A 17,302-nucleotide genomic window follows, 5' to 3' on the forward strand; every position below is an offset into this window, starting at 1 on the left:
GGGCCAGGTCCCCAGTAGGGGGTGTGCAAGAGGCAACCATACATTGATGTTTCTCTCCCTCTCTTTCTTCCTCTCTTCTCCTCTCTTTAAAAATAAATAAAATCTTAAGTATATATATATATATATATAGCCAAGTAGTGCCAAGACTGAGAAACCCTGACATAGATAAAGGGTATCTGGGTGCTAACATGTAAGTATATGCATTTATATATAAATAGTATTTCTCCACTTATTATAGTTTGAATATAATATTTAAAAATCAATGTTTAATTACAAATGATTTGTCCTACATGCCAGCAATACAAAGTGTTGCATTAGTACCACCAAAACCAAAGGAATTGGTGAGTCCAATACGTCTTTTCTCAGTTTTCCATTCCTGTGTTTTTAGTGGAACATAATTGAGATCAAATTCCGGGTCTGTACAATCCAGGTTTAAAGTAGGTGGTAGTTTTCCATAATAACAAGCCAGAGCAGTAAATGCTGCCTCAACTGCCCCTGCAGCTCCCAGCAGATGTCCTGTGGCTCCCTTAGTTGAAGAAATAGCAAGGGCATGTGCATGGTCTTTGAAAAGATGTTTGATGGCTTTGTTTTCAGCAGCATCTCCCAATGGTGTGGAGGTAGCATGTGCGTTGACATAGGATATCTCTTCGGGCTGTATATTTGCATCCTTTACAGCAGCAGTCATACATCTGATAAAATAACAAAAAATATGGATCAGAACTAAGTTTAATTTTAACATGGGATTCATTATCTGTATGGCTTAAGTGAAAGACATATCCAAGTACACCGGATGAAAGTAATCCTTTGTCTAGTAACAGAACCTCATCTCAGGTTACCGTGTGAGTGAGAATGCCGCCTGCCTGGGAATAATGACTCACCCCAGTACCTTGGACTAATTCATCAACGAGAGATAAATATAAAGGCCTATGGATTTCATAATCTCTAACAAAATATATTTCTATTTATCTGAAATGGCTCTTTCCCTTGGGGGAAAAAACACATATTGATTCAAGTCTAGAATAACTTTTCTTCCAGGGATTTCTATCAGTGGGATGTGTGTGCCTGCAGGCGTGCGTGGCTGTTATGTGTGTGTAGATTTAAAATGTGGAGAAAAATTTTATAACCGTGTTTTCATTTTTTTCTCTCACATTTAAAGTAAAACTTGGCATATGACCCAATAATCTAAAAATGTCTGTACCATTACTTCAGTGCTTCAAATAACGTTTCAAAATTCTCTTTATCTAGTCTGTAAGAATTTTAAAGTTCAAAGCCAAGCCAAAAACAAACAAATCCAAAAATAAAACATTTCTCTGGAAGAACCATTGAAAATCTCACGTATGTCAACACCTTCTTTTTTAGTTCCCATCTCTGGGCTGCACATATTTCCTTAAGCAGCAGCTCAAAATATAATATAAAGTATGCTGAAATGTTTCATCTAAACATAACTATTTCTTCAAATAGCTGGCTACTTCATATTTTTAGCATTAGCAACTACTCACTAAATCTCAAAAGCATAATTCAGGGATAGGTAAACTGTGGCCCTGGCCAGAGGCCTGTTTTTGTAAATAGTTTAACGGGAAAATACCCATTCACTTATGTACTATCTATGGATGACTTCACACTAGAAGGCAAAGTTGAGTAGTTGTAACATAGATGCTATGGCCCAAAAAGCCAAAAATATTTACTATTTGTCCTTTCACAGAGAGCTTTGCCAAACCTCGGCTAATTTAACTGGTTACAATAAAATATGATCTAAGCAGCCTAACCAATTAGCTAACACATTAACAGGGATTTTTTTTTTTTTAACTTAACTCACCATCTCTTCTACAATAGCAGCTAGCCACTTGCTTTACAAAGCGTGGTCCTCAGGCCACCAGCATTAGCATCACCTGAGAGCCTGGCACAGAAACAGAAGCTCAAGCACCACCCTAGACCTATAAAGGCAGACTTTGCATTTCAGTAAAGTTCCTAGGTGCTTAAAAGTTGGGAAGCGCCAATGTAGTACGAGCAGAACCCTGCTGAAATGGAGCACAGACTAGACACTTCTAGAGGAAAGACTTTGCTGTCCAAGCCTGATGAAGGGCCAGAGTGGAAAATGGAGGGGGAGAAGCCTGGCAGCAGTTAAGCACAACTGGAGGTATGAAAAATTAGCAAAGACACACGTAGCCTTCTTCACAATTTGTGGCCTTAACTAAAATCCAATTTTTGTAAGGATTTTCAAATGCTTTTGAATGCACGAAACATGTTAAAGCAAAGAACTCAAAAACGCTTTTAGTGTAAAATGGAACAATAGAGACACTGTCCACCGAGACCAGAGAGTAGTACAAGTCCCTCTAAATTGACACTCCAATAAAATGCCTTATTTGAATAAATACTTTAAATGAAAAGCAAAAAAACCAGATTTTACCTTAAGGCTCCTTCGCCTTCAGGGTCAGGGGCGGTTATGTGACCAGCGTCACCTGACAGTCCGTAGCCCAAAACTTCTGCATAGATCCGGGCTCCTCGCTGAACAGCGTGTTCACGTTCTTCCAGCACCAGCACAGCTGCACCTTCTCCCATTACAAAACCATCTCTCTTTGGATGAAATGGTCGACATGCCAACTTAGGATCAGAGTTTGTGCTCAAAGCACGGGCTCTGGAAAACCCAGCAAGAGATAAAGGGCTAATGCAAGAGTCTGTACCTCCAGCCACCATCACGTCAGCATCACCATAGGCTATAAATCTAAAAGAGTCTCCCACAGCATGAGCTCCTGTGGTACAGGCTGTAGATACTGCATGATTGGGGCCCCTGAGTTTATATCGAATGCTGACCTGGCCTGCTGCCATATTGACCAGAACCTTCGGGACAAAGAATGGGCTGACTTTATTGTAACCTTTTGTCTGAAACATCAAAGCAGTTTCAGAAACAACTTCAAGAGGAATCATTCCCATGCCAATGGCAACACCAGTACTCACTTGGTCAGCCTCTGACTGAGGATGCCAGCCAGAATCTTTCATGGCTAACTCTGCAGCCCCAATGGCCATAATGGTGGGCGAAGACATGGACTTGATATCTGATTTGGACACAAAGTTTTGTTCATTGAACTGACCTTCGTTGCAACCTCTTGGCACATAAGCAGCAACACTGCAAGGGATACTCATATATTCTTCGCCAACCAGTGAAACAATTCCACTCTCTCCTCGAATCAGACGATCCCATACCAGTTGCGTTCCAACACCAAGAGGGGTCACTAAGCCAATGCCTGTAATGACAACCCGCCTGCGCAATCTGGATGCTGGCACAGTTCCGAAAAACCTCCTTTTATCTCTTATTGATCGGTGGCAAAATCCTGAATATAGAAGATGAGGGTTTGTAATTTTTAGGATATTCTGCAAGCTGTTTGAAAACATGGTTGAGATTCAGATGATCAGAAACACACTCCAGTAACAGACCACAAATGTCCAGAAGGTAGTGTTGTTCAATAGTTTAAAGACGTAAGAAACAATATCCGAGGTGTTCTTTCAGGTGCTTGGTGTGAGCTGTTAATGAGCACAGGGAAAATAATGTTACACCATTTTAATGTATACGAATCATCAACGAACCACTTGTTTGGACTTAACTCCCTTTTCAGACTATAAGTACCCTCAAACATTCCAAGACAAACAGGTGAAATGATGATTCAATCAATTCACCAAAGAGGAATCATCCAATTCCTCCTTCAAAAGTATAAAGGCACTACAAGCCTGATAATGGGCTGCAGGAAGCATCCATTTTTCAAGATTACCGAGGCCTTATTATAAATAGCATTTCTAGTGTCAGTGGCACTAAGTACATTCCAGGGCCTATTCTTTGAGATGAGAGTAAGTAGACTTCATTGATCTTCAAAACGTAGAGATAACCAGGGTTTCAGGGACCGCGAAGACCGTGGGCGGGAGTAAAGTAAAGGGGTGTGGTCAACTCCCCGCACCGCCTATCAAGCACCGTCACACGCACCCGAAGAAAGCACGCGGCAGGAAATGAAACCAGACCCCAGGTCACTAGACTCCCGTCTCCCGACCTAATCCCAGTCTGACTTGGCGGTGGAGGGGAGGGATAACGACAGTAGCCAGCAGCCAAAATACCTTCACTAGCCTTTAAGCCACTCGCGCAGCCGCCGTCCTCGGCGACAATGCTCTTGTGCGCACGCGCAAATGCACTTTCGCGCATGCGCGTGAATAAGTACGCCCTGCAACTGAGTCCGCTTTAGCGGGTTGTCCTTGCCCCGCGCCACCTTGGCGGAGGTCGGAAGATGGGAGGAACCGGCTTCCGGTGCCCTGGCAGAATCGCCTCTCGTGCGACCTTTTGGATTCGAAGTTAGTCAAGAACGCGCGCTTAACGGGATAAGATAGCGTTTTTGTCCGTCACAAAGGGAATTTGTTTTGTGAAATAATAATGCCTACATACTCCCTTGTTTTGGGAGAAAGAACACCATCGTATTCTATTGGAATCCTAGGAAAGAAGGAAATAACTATAGCCTCAAAGTTATTAATGTACCTCCCGGAATTATTTATAATAGTGAAATAGAACTAACCAAAATGCCCAACACCAAGAAAATGGTTGTGTATTCTGTGGATATATCTAAATGCTGTGAAGCTGTTTAAAATAATTTTATAAATGAATATTAATGTGCAAAGATGTTGAAACTTAGGAGATACAAGTTACAAAAAAAGTCCATATCCATTTTTTTAGTTTTTTAAAGGTGTGCAAGGATGTACAATGATTGTGATGTTCTCCTCCATTTTTTGTTTAACCTTAGTCACTGTGTTTTCTACAATGAATAATGCTTTTGCAATGTTACTTTTACTTTTTAAAAATTGTTGCTGGATCTGGAGCAGTGCTCAAAATACCACATCCAATGTCTGACAAAAATAGAGAAAACAGAAGAACGTACAAGTTTATTTCTAAGAGTCTGAAAAATTCAATTATCTTTATTTTGCTCAGAGCTGGCTATGAATCTGTGAATGGAAAATATGAAAGTTTCGAGGCAATAAACCAGCAAGGCAGCATTTAGATAACCATCTGTATTGCTCACTCGCCTTCACAGGTGTGAGCTTTGTATCCTTTTTTTCTTCTTTAGATAAAGGACTGATTATATTCATTGCATCTGAACAGTCTTAACCTTTTTGCTTTTTCTGGGCAGTGTCTCTTGAAGTGATTGTTTCCAAATGGAGTGCTTGGCCTTCTTTCCCAGCTCCAGGGAAGAATTTAGGTCGTTTACCTGGTTAGTATTGGATTTATTTATTTTTTTTAAGATTTTATTTATTTTTAGAGAGAGGGGAAGTGAGGGAGAAAGGGAGAAACACCAATGTATGGTTGCCTCTCACGCGCCCCCCACTGGAAACATGGCCAGCAACCCAGACATGTGTCCTGACTGGGAATCAAACCGGCGACCCTTTGGTTTGCAGGCCGGCACTCAATTCACTGAACCACACCAGCCAAGGTTGGTTAATACTGGATTTAAATGAGTTTCAAAATATACTGTCTAAATTAGTTCAGTGAAGCCTAGTATGACCTTAAATCACTCTTGATTCAAGGCCCATTCAGTCACTTCTTAGCATGACCTTCATTCAATGACAATTTAAGATAAATGCATGTAGTTATAAAATAACTTAAAACTTGAGAACTACCTAAACTTGTTCTCTTTTCATTGTAATGTATTTTAAAATCATAGTGTGAAAAGACCTACAATATTTTCTTTAAAGACAAAGTCATATACAGTTTTAATGCACTTTTATTTTTCATCTGTAATATTACAAAATTATCTTGGATAAGAAGTGACAAATCAAATCTTGTTGAAAAGTAAAACCATGCACAAAAGAAAAAGTCAAACGACAAAAAGTCATTTTGTTTTTAATGCTATCTCTGATCTTTAGTTTGGAAAAGGGTGGGAAATTTTAATAGTTGTATATGACTTAGTACCATATTCCTTGCTATATAACACCATGGTGTTTTCTTGGATCAAAATCTTCCAAAGTGCTATGCTTACCATAACCCTCTACTCAGATGATTTTGTAACCTTATTCCAAACTATCTTTTCAGATATAGTTCCCATTGTCTACTAAATAGAATTCCATCCAGCAAAACAGATCTTCTCAGTATCTTTGGATTGACTTTAGCTTTTCTGTTTTCATCTTTGTATCTTTGCTTGTACTTTCTTTTTTTCAACATTCATTTTCCTCTTAACTTTTGCTAGAAGCTGGTTCAATGTAGGAGGTACAAAAGTGAGTAGGACGTGTTCTTGCTTCCGAGAAGTTTATAGTCTAATAGAGACAGCCATGGAAACATATGTGCAAACTACTGAAACAGGTGCTATCATATAAGAACATAATAGAATTATTATAGTAATACAAAGGGGACACGTAGATCAATGCTACCTTTCAAATTCAGAAAAAGACTTCAAAAAAGTAATCCTTGAGCTGCATCTTGAAAATGAGTAAATGCATGTCTGGTAAATTGGGAGAGAAAGGGCATTCTCATAGGTGGTGTAGAACAAAGGCCTGGAGATGTGGTTACCTGCCACAAACTACTAGTCATTCAATACGGCCAATGTTGGATTTGAGTTATGGGACAAAGCAACAGGAAAAGTATGAAAGTAAAGCAGGGGCAATCACAAAAAATCTTGGGTGTCATGAAGATTTTGGACTAGAGCCTGTAGGTCAGAGATGACAGATGGACAGTCCTGACCTAATTTGGACTGCAATCTTTTATTGACTCTAAATTCCTCTAGGAAAAAGATGTGGTAAACTTATTTCTTTCACCAGGTTCTCTACTGCTCCCTTTTGTCTTGAACAAAGCCACTTCGTAACTTGAAGTCATTTGCCTGCTTCCTGACACCATTTGACCTTAGGGTGCAGGCAAGGGATAGCCATAGGTAACATTTTAACAGGAGAATAACATGACGAATTGTGTGCTTTCGAAAGCACTGTTGCAGCAGTGTGCAAGGTGGATTTGAGGGATGTGGGAATGTACATGGGAATAGACTTAAGACTGAACAACAGGTGATGAGGGCCTGAAGTAAGGTAATGGCATAGGAGAGAGATGCAGATAAGGAGAAAACGCGGCTAGGATGTTGTCCCTGATTAAGTGTTGGGAGTTCTCCCACAACTAAGAAATCCTCCCCTTGCTCATCTCCTTAACCTCCAAATTTAAGAGTACTATTCAAATCCTTCCTCTTCCATGAAATGGTAGTTCACAATGAAATTTTTCTTCCTCTCAGCTAGTTCGCCAACTTCATTGTGCATCAAAATTACTGGTAGGACTTGTTGCTACAGATTGCTTGGCCTCACCTTTAAAAGTGGGGCTTGACAATCTGTCTTTCTGACAATTTCCCTTGTGCTGCTGGTCTAAATGCTGCTATAAACTCATCATGACTTCCATGAAGCAGGGCCTGGCTTATCTGTTTCACTGCCTCATTGCCTACCACAGTGCTTGGCATTTAGTAGCCACTTTACAAAAATTTGGTGAATGAATGAACACATGCCCTTATATTGGTTTGTTAACAGGCACTGCTTTGTGCATTTCTTACCAAATAACTGTTTTTCTTTTCAAAGTAACTTTTTTGTTTCAACTAAAGGGATATCTATATGTAAGGTATTATTATTTTTGTCTTTCATACTAGGCTAAATGTCTTACGTCATCTATCTCTGACTACTTTGCGCACAACAGGTGCTCAACAAATAACTGTTGGTTAATCGCTTAATTCAATCACACATAGATGAATCGCTGCAATTCCTATAAGGCTGCAACCCCTCTCTTGCTCATGGTGCTTATTGAGTTCAACATTTTTTATGATAAAACCAAACATGGAGAAAATGTAATGAGTTATTTTTTTTCTCTATTCCATTCTAAAGATGGTGTACTTTAAAGCTAGAGTCCTGGGGAAAAAATAATCATTTTGGAGCCAAAAAAAGAAAATATCAAGTAAAAGAATGGAAGTTCAAAGTTGAATTAATACTAGAGCAACTAGAACATCCTTTAGTTGTTTGAAGCAATAGTGGGTATAAAGAGATTAAGAATAGTTTAATATTTTAAATTTTAGTTCTAAAAAAACTAAGAAATCAAAATATTTTCAACCTGACTTAAGTGGAAGACACTGATGGGGGAAAGAATGAGTCAAAGTCCATTATAATAAATTACCTTAATAGCTTCCTAAATGGTGGTGTCCAAGAGAGACCATAATCACTGAAGAACTTTAACAGGTATTGGTGAAGAGTAATTTGGATGGATTTAAATTTCAGGTGATTTAAAATAAACAATAAAGTATTAGGCTACTCTTGAAATGATGATTTCTATGATTTTATGAACTGTATGTTATCCCAGTAATAAGTCTATGCCATTGGTTTTCTCACTGTGGTTGCACATTCCCCACAAAAGGACTGTAAGGCCATTATCTCTGTCAAGGGGATGGTGATGGCAGTCTGTCACACACACACACACATTCCTGCTTTAATTCAAGAGCACCATGACTTTGGTGTTTTGTATACAAGTATACTGGGTTTCCTCCTACGATTTTACTTCTTTTTAAGTATTGCATTTTTTTTAAAAAAATCATAAAAACTACACAGTATTTAATAGCCTTATACAATTATTATAAGGAATTATTATAAGGATAAATAGACGTGTTAATGGGAAAAAAAGAAAAATTAAGAGGAATATAATTTGTGGTAGAAACAGCTAGTCATCACCCCAGGCCCCAACCTTTCATATTTATAGAGTGATGGGTGGTACCTGTCCAGCCAGGGACTACATTTCCCAGCCTGCTCTCCTTTGATCTAGGTGGGGTTTCATTATTACCCACAACATGCTAGAGAAAATGCTGTATGTCACTTCCAGGCCCCAGTGGTTTAGCAGGTAGGCCTTCTTTTTGCCCAACTGCTAACTAATACATAAGTCTCTATAAATCTCTCTATGGCAGAAGTTAGCGGATTACAAGTCAAATCCAGCAGGCTGTTTTTGTAAATAATTTCACTGGAACACAGCTAAGCCCATACATTTTAAAGTACTGTCTATGGAACTACAACTGCAGAGACAGAGTTAAATAATTGAAACAGAGACCCTATAGCCACAAAACCTTAAGCTATCTGGCCCTTTACCAAAAATATTTGTTGACCTGTATTCTATGGGGTGGAAGGAGCCTGGGTCCCTGAATAATTACACGGAGGAAAGCTGCCCTCTGACTAATGACACCTGCAATTAATAAACTGTTACGTGAGCAAGAAAGACATCTCTCTTTTGTCAAGTCACTGAAAATTTTAGTTATAGCAGCTACCAACATACTACCAGTTAAACACACTATTCTTAGAAGCTGGTCCAAAAACCTACATATTTAGCCCTGACTTGTGTGATCGGTTGGGCATCGTTCTGAAAAGCAAAAGGTTGCTGGTTTGGTTCGTGATCAGGGCACATGCCTGGGTTTCTGGTTCAGTCCCCAGTTAGGGAGGGAACAAGAGGCAACCTATCAATGTTTCTCTTTCCCATCGATGTTTCTCTTCCTCTCTTTCTCCCTTTCTTCCCCTCTCCCTAAAAACAAATAAAATCTTTTTTTAACCCTACATATTTATTAAAAACTCACAAGTAACCAGCAGATAAAGTGTAACTGAAGTAGATGGCATAGCTGAGGGCCTTGCTCATAGATAGGCACTGGGAGAAAATTTCAAAGCAAACAAAAGGTAAATAATAAAAACGGTTAAAGAAGTTACTTAGGTAAGTAACTTCTCTTAAAATCATACGGTCAACACAAATATTTGTTGAGGTTAGGAAAGGAATTTCATTAGTAAAGTACATTTTCAAGGGCATGGTAAGGCAAAGGTTAGGATTCATCTTATAAAAGCAATGACACTGATCACATAACCTACCTACAAAACGAAGTCACAAAATAACACTTACCCTTATTATGTGGGATGTATATTTTTGTCTTTCCTCTCCCTGCATTCTATTCTCCTTTGTCCTTATTATGTATGTGTTTAATGCTGGTCACACCACTTGGTAAATTGAGTCCACAAAACACCACATTGCAACCTGCCATTTGAAAAACTTCTTAAAAGAGCCATCATGCTATTTGAGCTGGGACTTACGCAAGAGATTTTCAAGCATTCCTTTAATTCTAGAAATAATTCACATACCAGAAACCCAGCAGCGTTTTACAACCACTCGGTTGTTTTTGAACGTTTGTTGCTCCTTCGTTCTGGAGTCTTTCGCCACTTCTATCCAGGAAGGCCTGACAATCTTCGAGAACGAATTTGTAAGATCGTTTTATTTAGGGGAAAACGGTGGAGGTATACGGGGTTTCCCCACCTCTGTGGCTGGATCAGTTTAGGTGGGGAAGAACCCCATCCTCGGCCCTGACCAACAGGCACCTCGGCAGTCCACCAAAGTAACGCCTAATCCAACACACTGACCAGCAAGAACCCCACCCTTCCAGTCGAAACCTGCGGGCCCTGACAACCAGACCCCTGTCCATGCGGGTTGACCCTCCCGGAATAACTACCCCTGGCCCAGCACCCTGCCCCTCGAGAACAAGCACCCCGAGCCCTCCGCCCAAGCCACGCCCCTCACCTACGTGCCCGCAGGGCCTCACCCTCCTACTCACCACGGCCAAGCCCCTCGACCCTCCCGATCAAGACCCGCCCCTCCTGGCGGAGCCCCCAATCCCTCGCGAACAGACCACGGCCCCTCCCACCAGGCCCCGCCCCCCCACGCCGGTCAAGCCTCTGCCCTTCCCGACCAAGACCCGCCCCTCCCACCCGGACCTCGCCACCCCCTCCAAGCCGAGTCCCCCGCCTCTCGCAAACAGCCCCCCGCCCCTCCCAGCTCGCCGCAGGGGCGGCCGCGCGCTGAGGCGCCTGCTCAGTGCGAGACGCGGCACACGCGGGGCGGCGACGGCCGCAGGCGCTCAAGCATGGCGGCGGCGGCGCTGGGCAGCTCCTCGGACTCCGCGTCCCCGGCGGTGGCCGAGCTCTGCCAGAACACGCCGGAGACCTTTCTGGAGGCCTCCAAGCTGTTGCTCACCTACGCAGACAACATCCTCAGGTGCCGAGCTGCGGGGTCGGCGGATCGCGGCGCCTGCTTGGCCTTGGTTTGGGGCGCCTGGTGGGGGCCCGGGAGGGCGGAGACACTATGAGGGGTAAGGGACCTGGCTCTGACTCAGCGTCTCAGCCCGCGGGTCTGGGGCCTCGAGATGCGGCCAGGCCCCTCCCCCGCTCAAGAAAGGAAGTTTCTTTGCACTTGTGACTTGGCACCTGGCTGATGCCGGGGTGCTCCGGCGGAACCGGAGGGCCCGGGGGAGGGCAGAGCGAGGGAGGTGGGAAGGCGTGCCCACTTGCCTCTGATCCGCGTGTTTAACAGTTTTATATGACACGACGTAAACGGTAACAGCTTTTCATTCCCACTGCCGAACAAGGAGGCTTACATTTCCATAGGTTTATCAGAAGTTAGTCACTGACAAAATGTTTTCTTCTTAACATTTTGTGAATGTCCTAGTACTAAGCATAACGCTGAAATGGTGGATTGTTTGGGGGTCGTTTTCTTTTTTACATTTTTATGGTCTTTCTCTGCATTTTTGTTGATTGAAACCTTATTAACCGTAGTATTTTAAAAATAAAATTTTCATGTTACTATCTGGATTTCACTTTCAAAATGTCTCTTTCAGTAGGAATTTGTGAAGATAATCTCCTTGGATCCGAGTAATTTGTTTTCCTTCTCCTGTGAGCAAAAGTACAGCTCTAGATCTCTAAGGGACTTGACAGATTTGGGGAATTAGGAGGCAAATTTGGTTATTCATTTTGAGTGATAACCACCTCAACTCTTAGATCAAATGATATGGTACCTTCAGGAGGGGTATGATGTGTTGGGTGGGAAATGAAACAGATTAAAGGTGTTCCAAGTGCCAGGTGCTTTAGTGTGTTGCCTCATTCATCAGGTCAGGATGATTAGGTTCTCTGTACTCCCTCAGCCCCTGGTGTACTTGATCTTCTAAGTGGTGGGTATATTGGCGTGAAACCTGAAAGGAAATCCCTCTGAGTTTCCAGTTACAGATTTCGTATGGCCCCATTTTAGAGATGTTCATTACAGGTGTAGTATTTTAACCCTGGCAGCCATAACAGCGTTCATGTATGTAACATTCATGATTTAAAAGTAAATTGAAGGAAAAACATAGCCCTTATTATGTGCCCAATGTTACAAGGGATGCAATAATTGTGACCTATATGGGACCACTTTCCTCTGTGACCCCTTCTCAGTTCATCCTCACCCTGACCGGTCTAACAGCTCTTCAGAGTGCCAGGGGGTCAGTGGACGGACTGCATGAATGAATTCACAGGCTGAGTTCTCCAGAGCCCCATCAGCTGGGACCGCCCACTTGGAAAGCTACCACTCTGTTTAAACCCTGCTGTTCAGAAAAGGGGGTGGCCGTGTTATGAGGATTCACTTCTGCTTTCAATGAAGTGAAACCAAGATCTAAAATCAGAGTGTGTTAAGGAAGGAAATCCTTTGCATGCAAGTAATATCTTAGCATCATAATCATCATTATGAATGTTTACCAAACTCATAGAAGCAGCTTGGCATGCTGCCATCTTTTTAGCTGGCTTGTGTCTCTGATCTTAAAAAGTGTTTATCTAAAAAGGGAATTAGGAGTTTGGGACTCATATAATTGGAAATGGTATGAAAATCTTTTGTAGTTTGTCTTAAGCAGTAGTATTAGTCCCTGCCCTCCAATTAGAATTTAAATTCTTTCAGGTGGGGTTGGGGATACCATCTTTGCCTTCCTCTTTCAGATCCGGAGACTTGGTAACCTCTTGATAGAAAAGCTTCAAATGTCTTCTTTATTTATAGCCACACTACATTGCGGATCTGCTTATCTAACTTATTTGAGAGTTGAGAACACTTAACATTTTCTGTTCCTTTTGCTGTTTGGGGAAATCTGTTAGTGTTAGAGATATCTCTAATGCTAATAGTGTCTTGATTTCTCTTGCTCCTATCTCAGGGTATGATACAGTATTTTATAGAATGAGAGCTGAAATGAGACTTTTCATTAGCAGTTTTGTTTTTGTTTTTTTAACAATAAGACTTCTCACTATACACAAATGAAAATAATACTTTAGGTTAAGTTTTAAATTTCTGTTTTGTATGATATTTATCCTATTCCCCAACTAAGAGTCATAAAGCTGATGAAATTGCAGAATAAAATATATGCTAACTTGCATGTACAATAGGCTGTGGATTTGAAACTTTTACCTTTTTTCAGTTCACTGACTTCTAGATAAAAAATGTTCTGTTCTTTTTAAAAATTTTTACTTTCCACTAATTTCCTTTGCAAATTTCTGGTTATAAACAGCATTATATATGACTGGGAAGGCCCAAAAATGGAAAGTGGTTTTTGCTTTCAAAGAAAATAAATATGGCCCTAGCTAGTATGGCTCAAGTGGTTGGGTGTCTCCCACAAATAGAAAGGTCACAGGTTCAATTCCTGGTCTGGGTTGCGGGTCTGAACCCCAATCAGGGCACTTATAGAAGGCAACTGATTGATGTTTCTCTCCCTCTTTCTCCCTCCCTTCCCCTACAAAATCAAAAGTAAAATAAAATAGTTTTTTTAAAAGAAAAGAAAAAGATGCCTGGGAGAAAAACCCAGGTATGGAAAATAGCCACAGCATAAAATCTAAAGGTCAATTCCAGGACAGTGTTTAATCACTTAAATGTTTATGTGAGGAGATAGCACAGGGACCTCTAACATGGAACAGTTTTTGTTGTTCATTTGTTTGTTTGTTTTAATTATCCTCACCCAAGGACATTCTCATTGATTTTAGAGAAGTGGCGAGGGAGCAAGATAGAGAGGGAGAGAAACATCAATGGGAGAAAAATCAGTCAGTTGCCCCTTACACGTACCCCGCAAACAGGGACCAAACCGGCAACCTAAGCTTGTGCCCTGGCAGGGAATTCAACCTGCCACCTTTCTGTTTAGGAAATGACCTGCCAACCGAGCCACACTGACCAGGGTCTAACATGGAACAGTTTTGAGAACAGAGGTTTGATAGGATGGGTCTGGTTGATGGAGTAACAGAGAATGTATATTGACATGATAGGCAAGACAAAGTGATTGTAGTTTCTAGACCAAAAAAGAAACATTTGAAGGAATATGCTTCATGTAGAATAATGATGTAAAAAGACACAAGGTATGGATTTCATTTGTGAAGCTATTTAAGTAATCATAAGCATAAATGAGGATAGAATAGAGAGAGAAGTATTATAGGCAGGGATTGGCAATTCTTGATGTCTGAATGCAGAGAGAGCTGGTAATGGGAGGAGACAACAAATAACTTCAGATTTCTAATCTAGGTTATTATTGACACCTGGAGACATTGAGCAAGGGTTGGGGAGTCTGTTGACATCTTGCATGGTGGAGAACATGTAAGCTTTGTAATCCAGCCGATTGGTTTAAATCTCAGTCAGCCATTTCCTAAATGTGTGATTACAGGCAATTTATGTAAACTCTTGGGGCTTCAGTTTCCTCGTTTTTAAAAGTAAAGAAAAAGACCTACATTATAGGATTGTTGCCAAAGATAGAAATAAAGGACCTGGCACATATGTTATCTATTGTTGTTATTGTTCAGTTTTTCATGTTAAACTAGCTAGATTACAAGAATGTTTCCCCTGTTGTCCGCTACAGAGAATGGTATAGTTAGAGCCAGAGATGGTTCCCAGATGGTTCTAAGGCAGATAGATGTCTTTGAAAATTTATGTGTATCTCAGAATAATAGATTTTTCTGAAGAACTAGAAGTAATTTTAAAAATGAACTAAAAAGCAATTTTTGTGATTAGTAATAAAAATACAAGATTATAGGATGTACTCATGTACTAAGTTTCCATTTACATGAACCCTTTTTGTGATACCTGAATTCCGAAGAGGAAGAGGGCTAATAAATTATCAAATATATTTACTTCTCAGTGTTTCTGAAATAGAAACATTTAAGTTCTTCTTTATTTCTGAAATGCTGTCACCTCAGTGTGAGGTCTATTGTTAACATATCTTAAAATCTTAAAACATAGAAGATTATGACTTTTATAAGGAGTAAAGCATGGCTTTTCCCTACCATTGAAATTGTAAAAACAGACTTTTTAAAAATAAATTAAACAATTTGGTAGATGTCAGGAGTGAGACAACTCAGAAGACACCAAAATATGTTCAAAGTTGTGGCTGAGTGAGGTATCGGAAATTTTGCTGCCTTTTCAGGACCCCATTCATTCAACCTCATCATCCAACAACACCCACCAAACACCCCCCCCCAAAAAAAAGACATGTAAAGATGCAAAATAGTTGCCAATAAGCAAGGGAAATATTACAACTTGGAGAAATAGTTAATGATCAACAAAGATAGAGGGCAAAATAACAGCTCGAAGAGCAAAAAAACATCTGAGGAAAGTCTGCAGAAAAAGTTAGGTTAATGGAATAAGATCAAGCAAAAATAAAGGGGATTCTTAGGGATACTTTAGGCACTGTAGGATCTGGATAGTAGCAATGAGCTCAAGAATAGTGGACACCCTGGGATGATGCTATAAAGCTAGAGATCCTGAAAGTGTTTGCATGGCACTTTCACGAGAGAGGAAATGGAATCTGATGGAGTTGAGGTCTGATGATGGCCCTTTAGCCAACTTCTGTAAACCTTTGAGGTTTCAGGGGTGGACTTTTGGCATCACGTTAGCCTCCATGAAACAGGTCAGCGTTCTCGGTTGTCGCTGGGATCTGCCTCTTGCTTTAACAGGGTTTGGACGGAACAGACCCAGGGACGCCCCTTCTTCCAGCCTCCAACGTTTTTCAGTCACCACTTCAGCCATTCTCGGCCTCCAAGATGAGCCAACACCGTTTTTGACCTTAACCTCTCATTGCCAAACAACCATGAGTCTCACCTCCTTGAGTGTTATTTCACTGAGGTGGAAGCTGCCGTCAACCACCTGGCCAACCTGCATCTGTGGACCTCCTGCACCTGCCTCTCTCTACACTTTGTTTCAACCCTGACAGTGTAGCTCTGCAAGGCCTGGGCCACTTCTTCCTCCGAGTTGGTGGAGAAGAAGCATGAGGGCGCCACGCATCTCTTAAAGTTGCAAAACCAGCACAGTGGCCGTTTTCTGTTCCAGGACATTCTGTTGAAGCCTTCCCAAGACGAGTGGGGTACAACTCAGGACACCATGGAAGCTGTCATGGCCTTGAAGAACCACCTGACCCAGGCCCTTTTGGGTCTTGAGGCCCTGGGTTCTACCTGCACAGACACTCATCTCTGTGACTTCCTGGGGAACCACTTCCTGGAAGAGGAGGTGAAACTCATCAGGAAGATGGGCAGCCACCTGACTAACCTCCGCAGGCTGGCCGTCCCCCATGCTGGGCTGGGCAAATACCTCTTTGAAAGGCTAACCCTCAAGCACAACTAGGAGCCTTCGGAGCCCAGAGACCTTTGAGGGGCTCCTCTGCATTTCCCTGGTATCTGGCTTCTGCCTGAGCCTCTCCTTGCAACCACTAGGCATCCTTTTAACCACCCTGGAGCCCTCTCCCATGCTTTGGACCAAATGGAAACAATAAAGCCTTTTGCAGCCAAAAAGAGGAAGATAAGATTTGGATAACTGGACATTACTGTCATTTTGTTTGTTTGCAATTTGCTTTTAGTGAGGAAAAAGAGATAAACGAGGTCCATCCATGTTGTAAAAAGAAAGTTGCTCACTAATAACTAAAGAGGAAAATCTAAACTATACAAAGCCTGTTGTGGAAAAGCTTTATATCAACAGTTACATTGAAACATGTATAAAAACAATAAGCTATATCAGAACAGTGGTGCAAGAGGGGAGAAAAACTAGAAAATGAAGCCTAATGAAAGACTTTGCTCATCTAGAAACCTGAAGCACTTTGGAAAAAATAGATTAAAATAGTTGAAGTAGTTTTGCAACAGTAGAATATATCATTTGGGTGGTATTGATATGTTTATTACCCTGTGGAATGTGTGGAATATCATGAAAGGATGCCTCATTTATCAGTGACTTGATTTGATAAATGTAGGATTGTTTTATAGTTTAATGTTTTTTGGTTACATGGTAAGAAAGGGAGGCACGCTTGTGATAGAGCGTGGCCTAGAAGCCAAGGATGCTAAACATTTGCTGTGCCCAAGGCAGTCCCCCACAATAAAGGCCCCAAATGTCAGTAATTCCAAGGTTGACAAACCCTGTCCTAATACACAGAGTGAAAGAGTAGAGCACATCTTTTTCTTTGTGTTTGTTTTTCAACTATCTACTATTCTCAGATGAACT

At 41.2% G+C, this 17,302-nt stretch overlaps 2 protein-coding genes across 3 annotated transcripts in view; one reads left to right on the forward strand and one right to left on the reverse strand.

Moving 5' to 3' along the window:
• Nucleotides 1-216: 216 nt before the first annotated feature.
• On the reverse strand, nucleotides 217-4,162 carry OXSM (3-oxoacyl-ACP synthase, mitochondrial). The gene is made up of 3 exons (XM_054595875.1): nucleotides 4,102-4,162; nucleotides 2,408-3,519; nucleotides 217-689 (listed from the first exon to the last, which is right to left on the reverse strand). Exons 2-3 carry the CDS (start codon nucleotides 3,388-3,390, stop codon nucleotides 287-289), a joined length of 1,386 nt encoding a protein of 461 aa, XP_054451850.1. The 5' UTR covers nucleotides 3,391-3,519; nucleotides 4,102-4,162; the 3' UTR covers nucleotides 217-286.
• Nucleotides 4,163-10,809: 6,647 nt separating this feature from the next.
• NGLY1 (N-glycanase 1) overlaps nucleotides 10,810-17,302 on the forward strand; it is a 45,894-nt gene continuing 39,401 nt past the window's right edge. For both annotated transcript variants that reach the window (XM_054595766.1, XM_054595767.1), the window contains exon 1: nucleotides 10,810-11,047. In XM_054595766.1, the coding sequence (XP_054451741.1) occupies nucleotides 10,917-11,047 (131 nt within the window). In that variant the 5' untranslated portion in view covers nucleotides 10,810-10,916. The remainder of the gene's footprint in view (nucleotides 11,048-17,302) is intronic.

This window comes from Pteronotus mesoamericanus, unplaced genomic scaffold (genome assembly GCF_021234165.1).
Source record: "Pteronotus mesoamericanus isolate MK-2021 breed Mesoamerican mustached bat unplaced genomic scaffold, CSHL_Meso_final scaffold_54, whole genome shotgun sequence".
In the NCBI taxonomy this organism is placed as follows: Eukaryota; Metazoa; Chordata; class Mammalia; order Chiroptera; family Mormoopidae; genus Pteronotus; species Pteronotus mesoamericanus.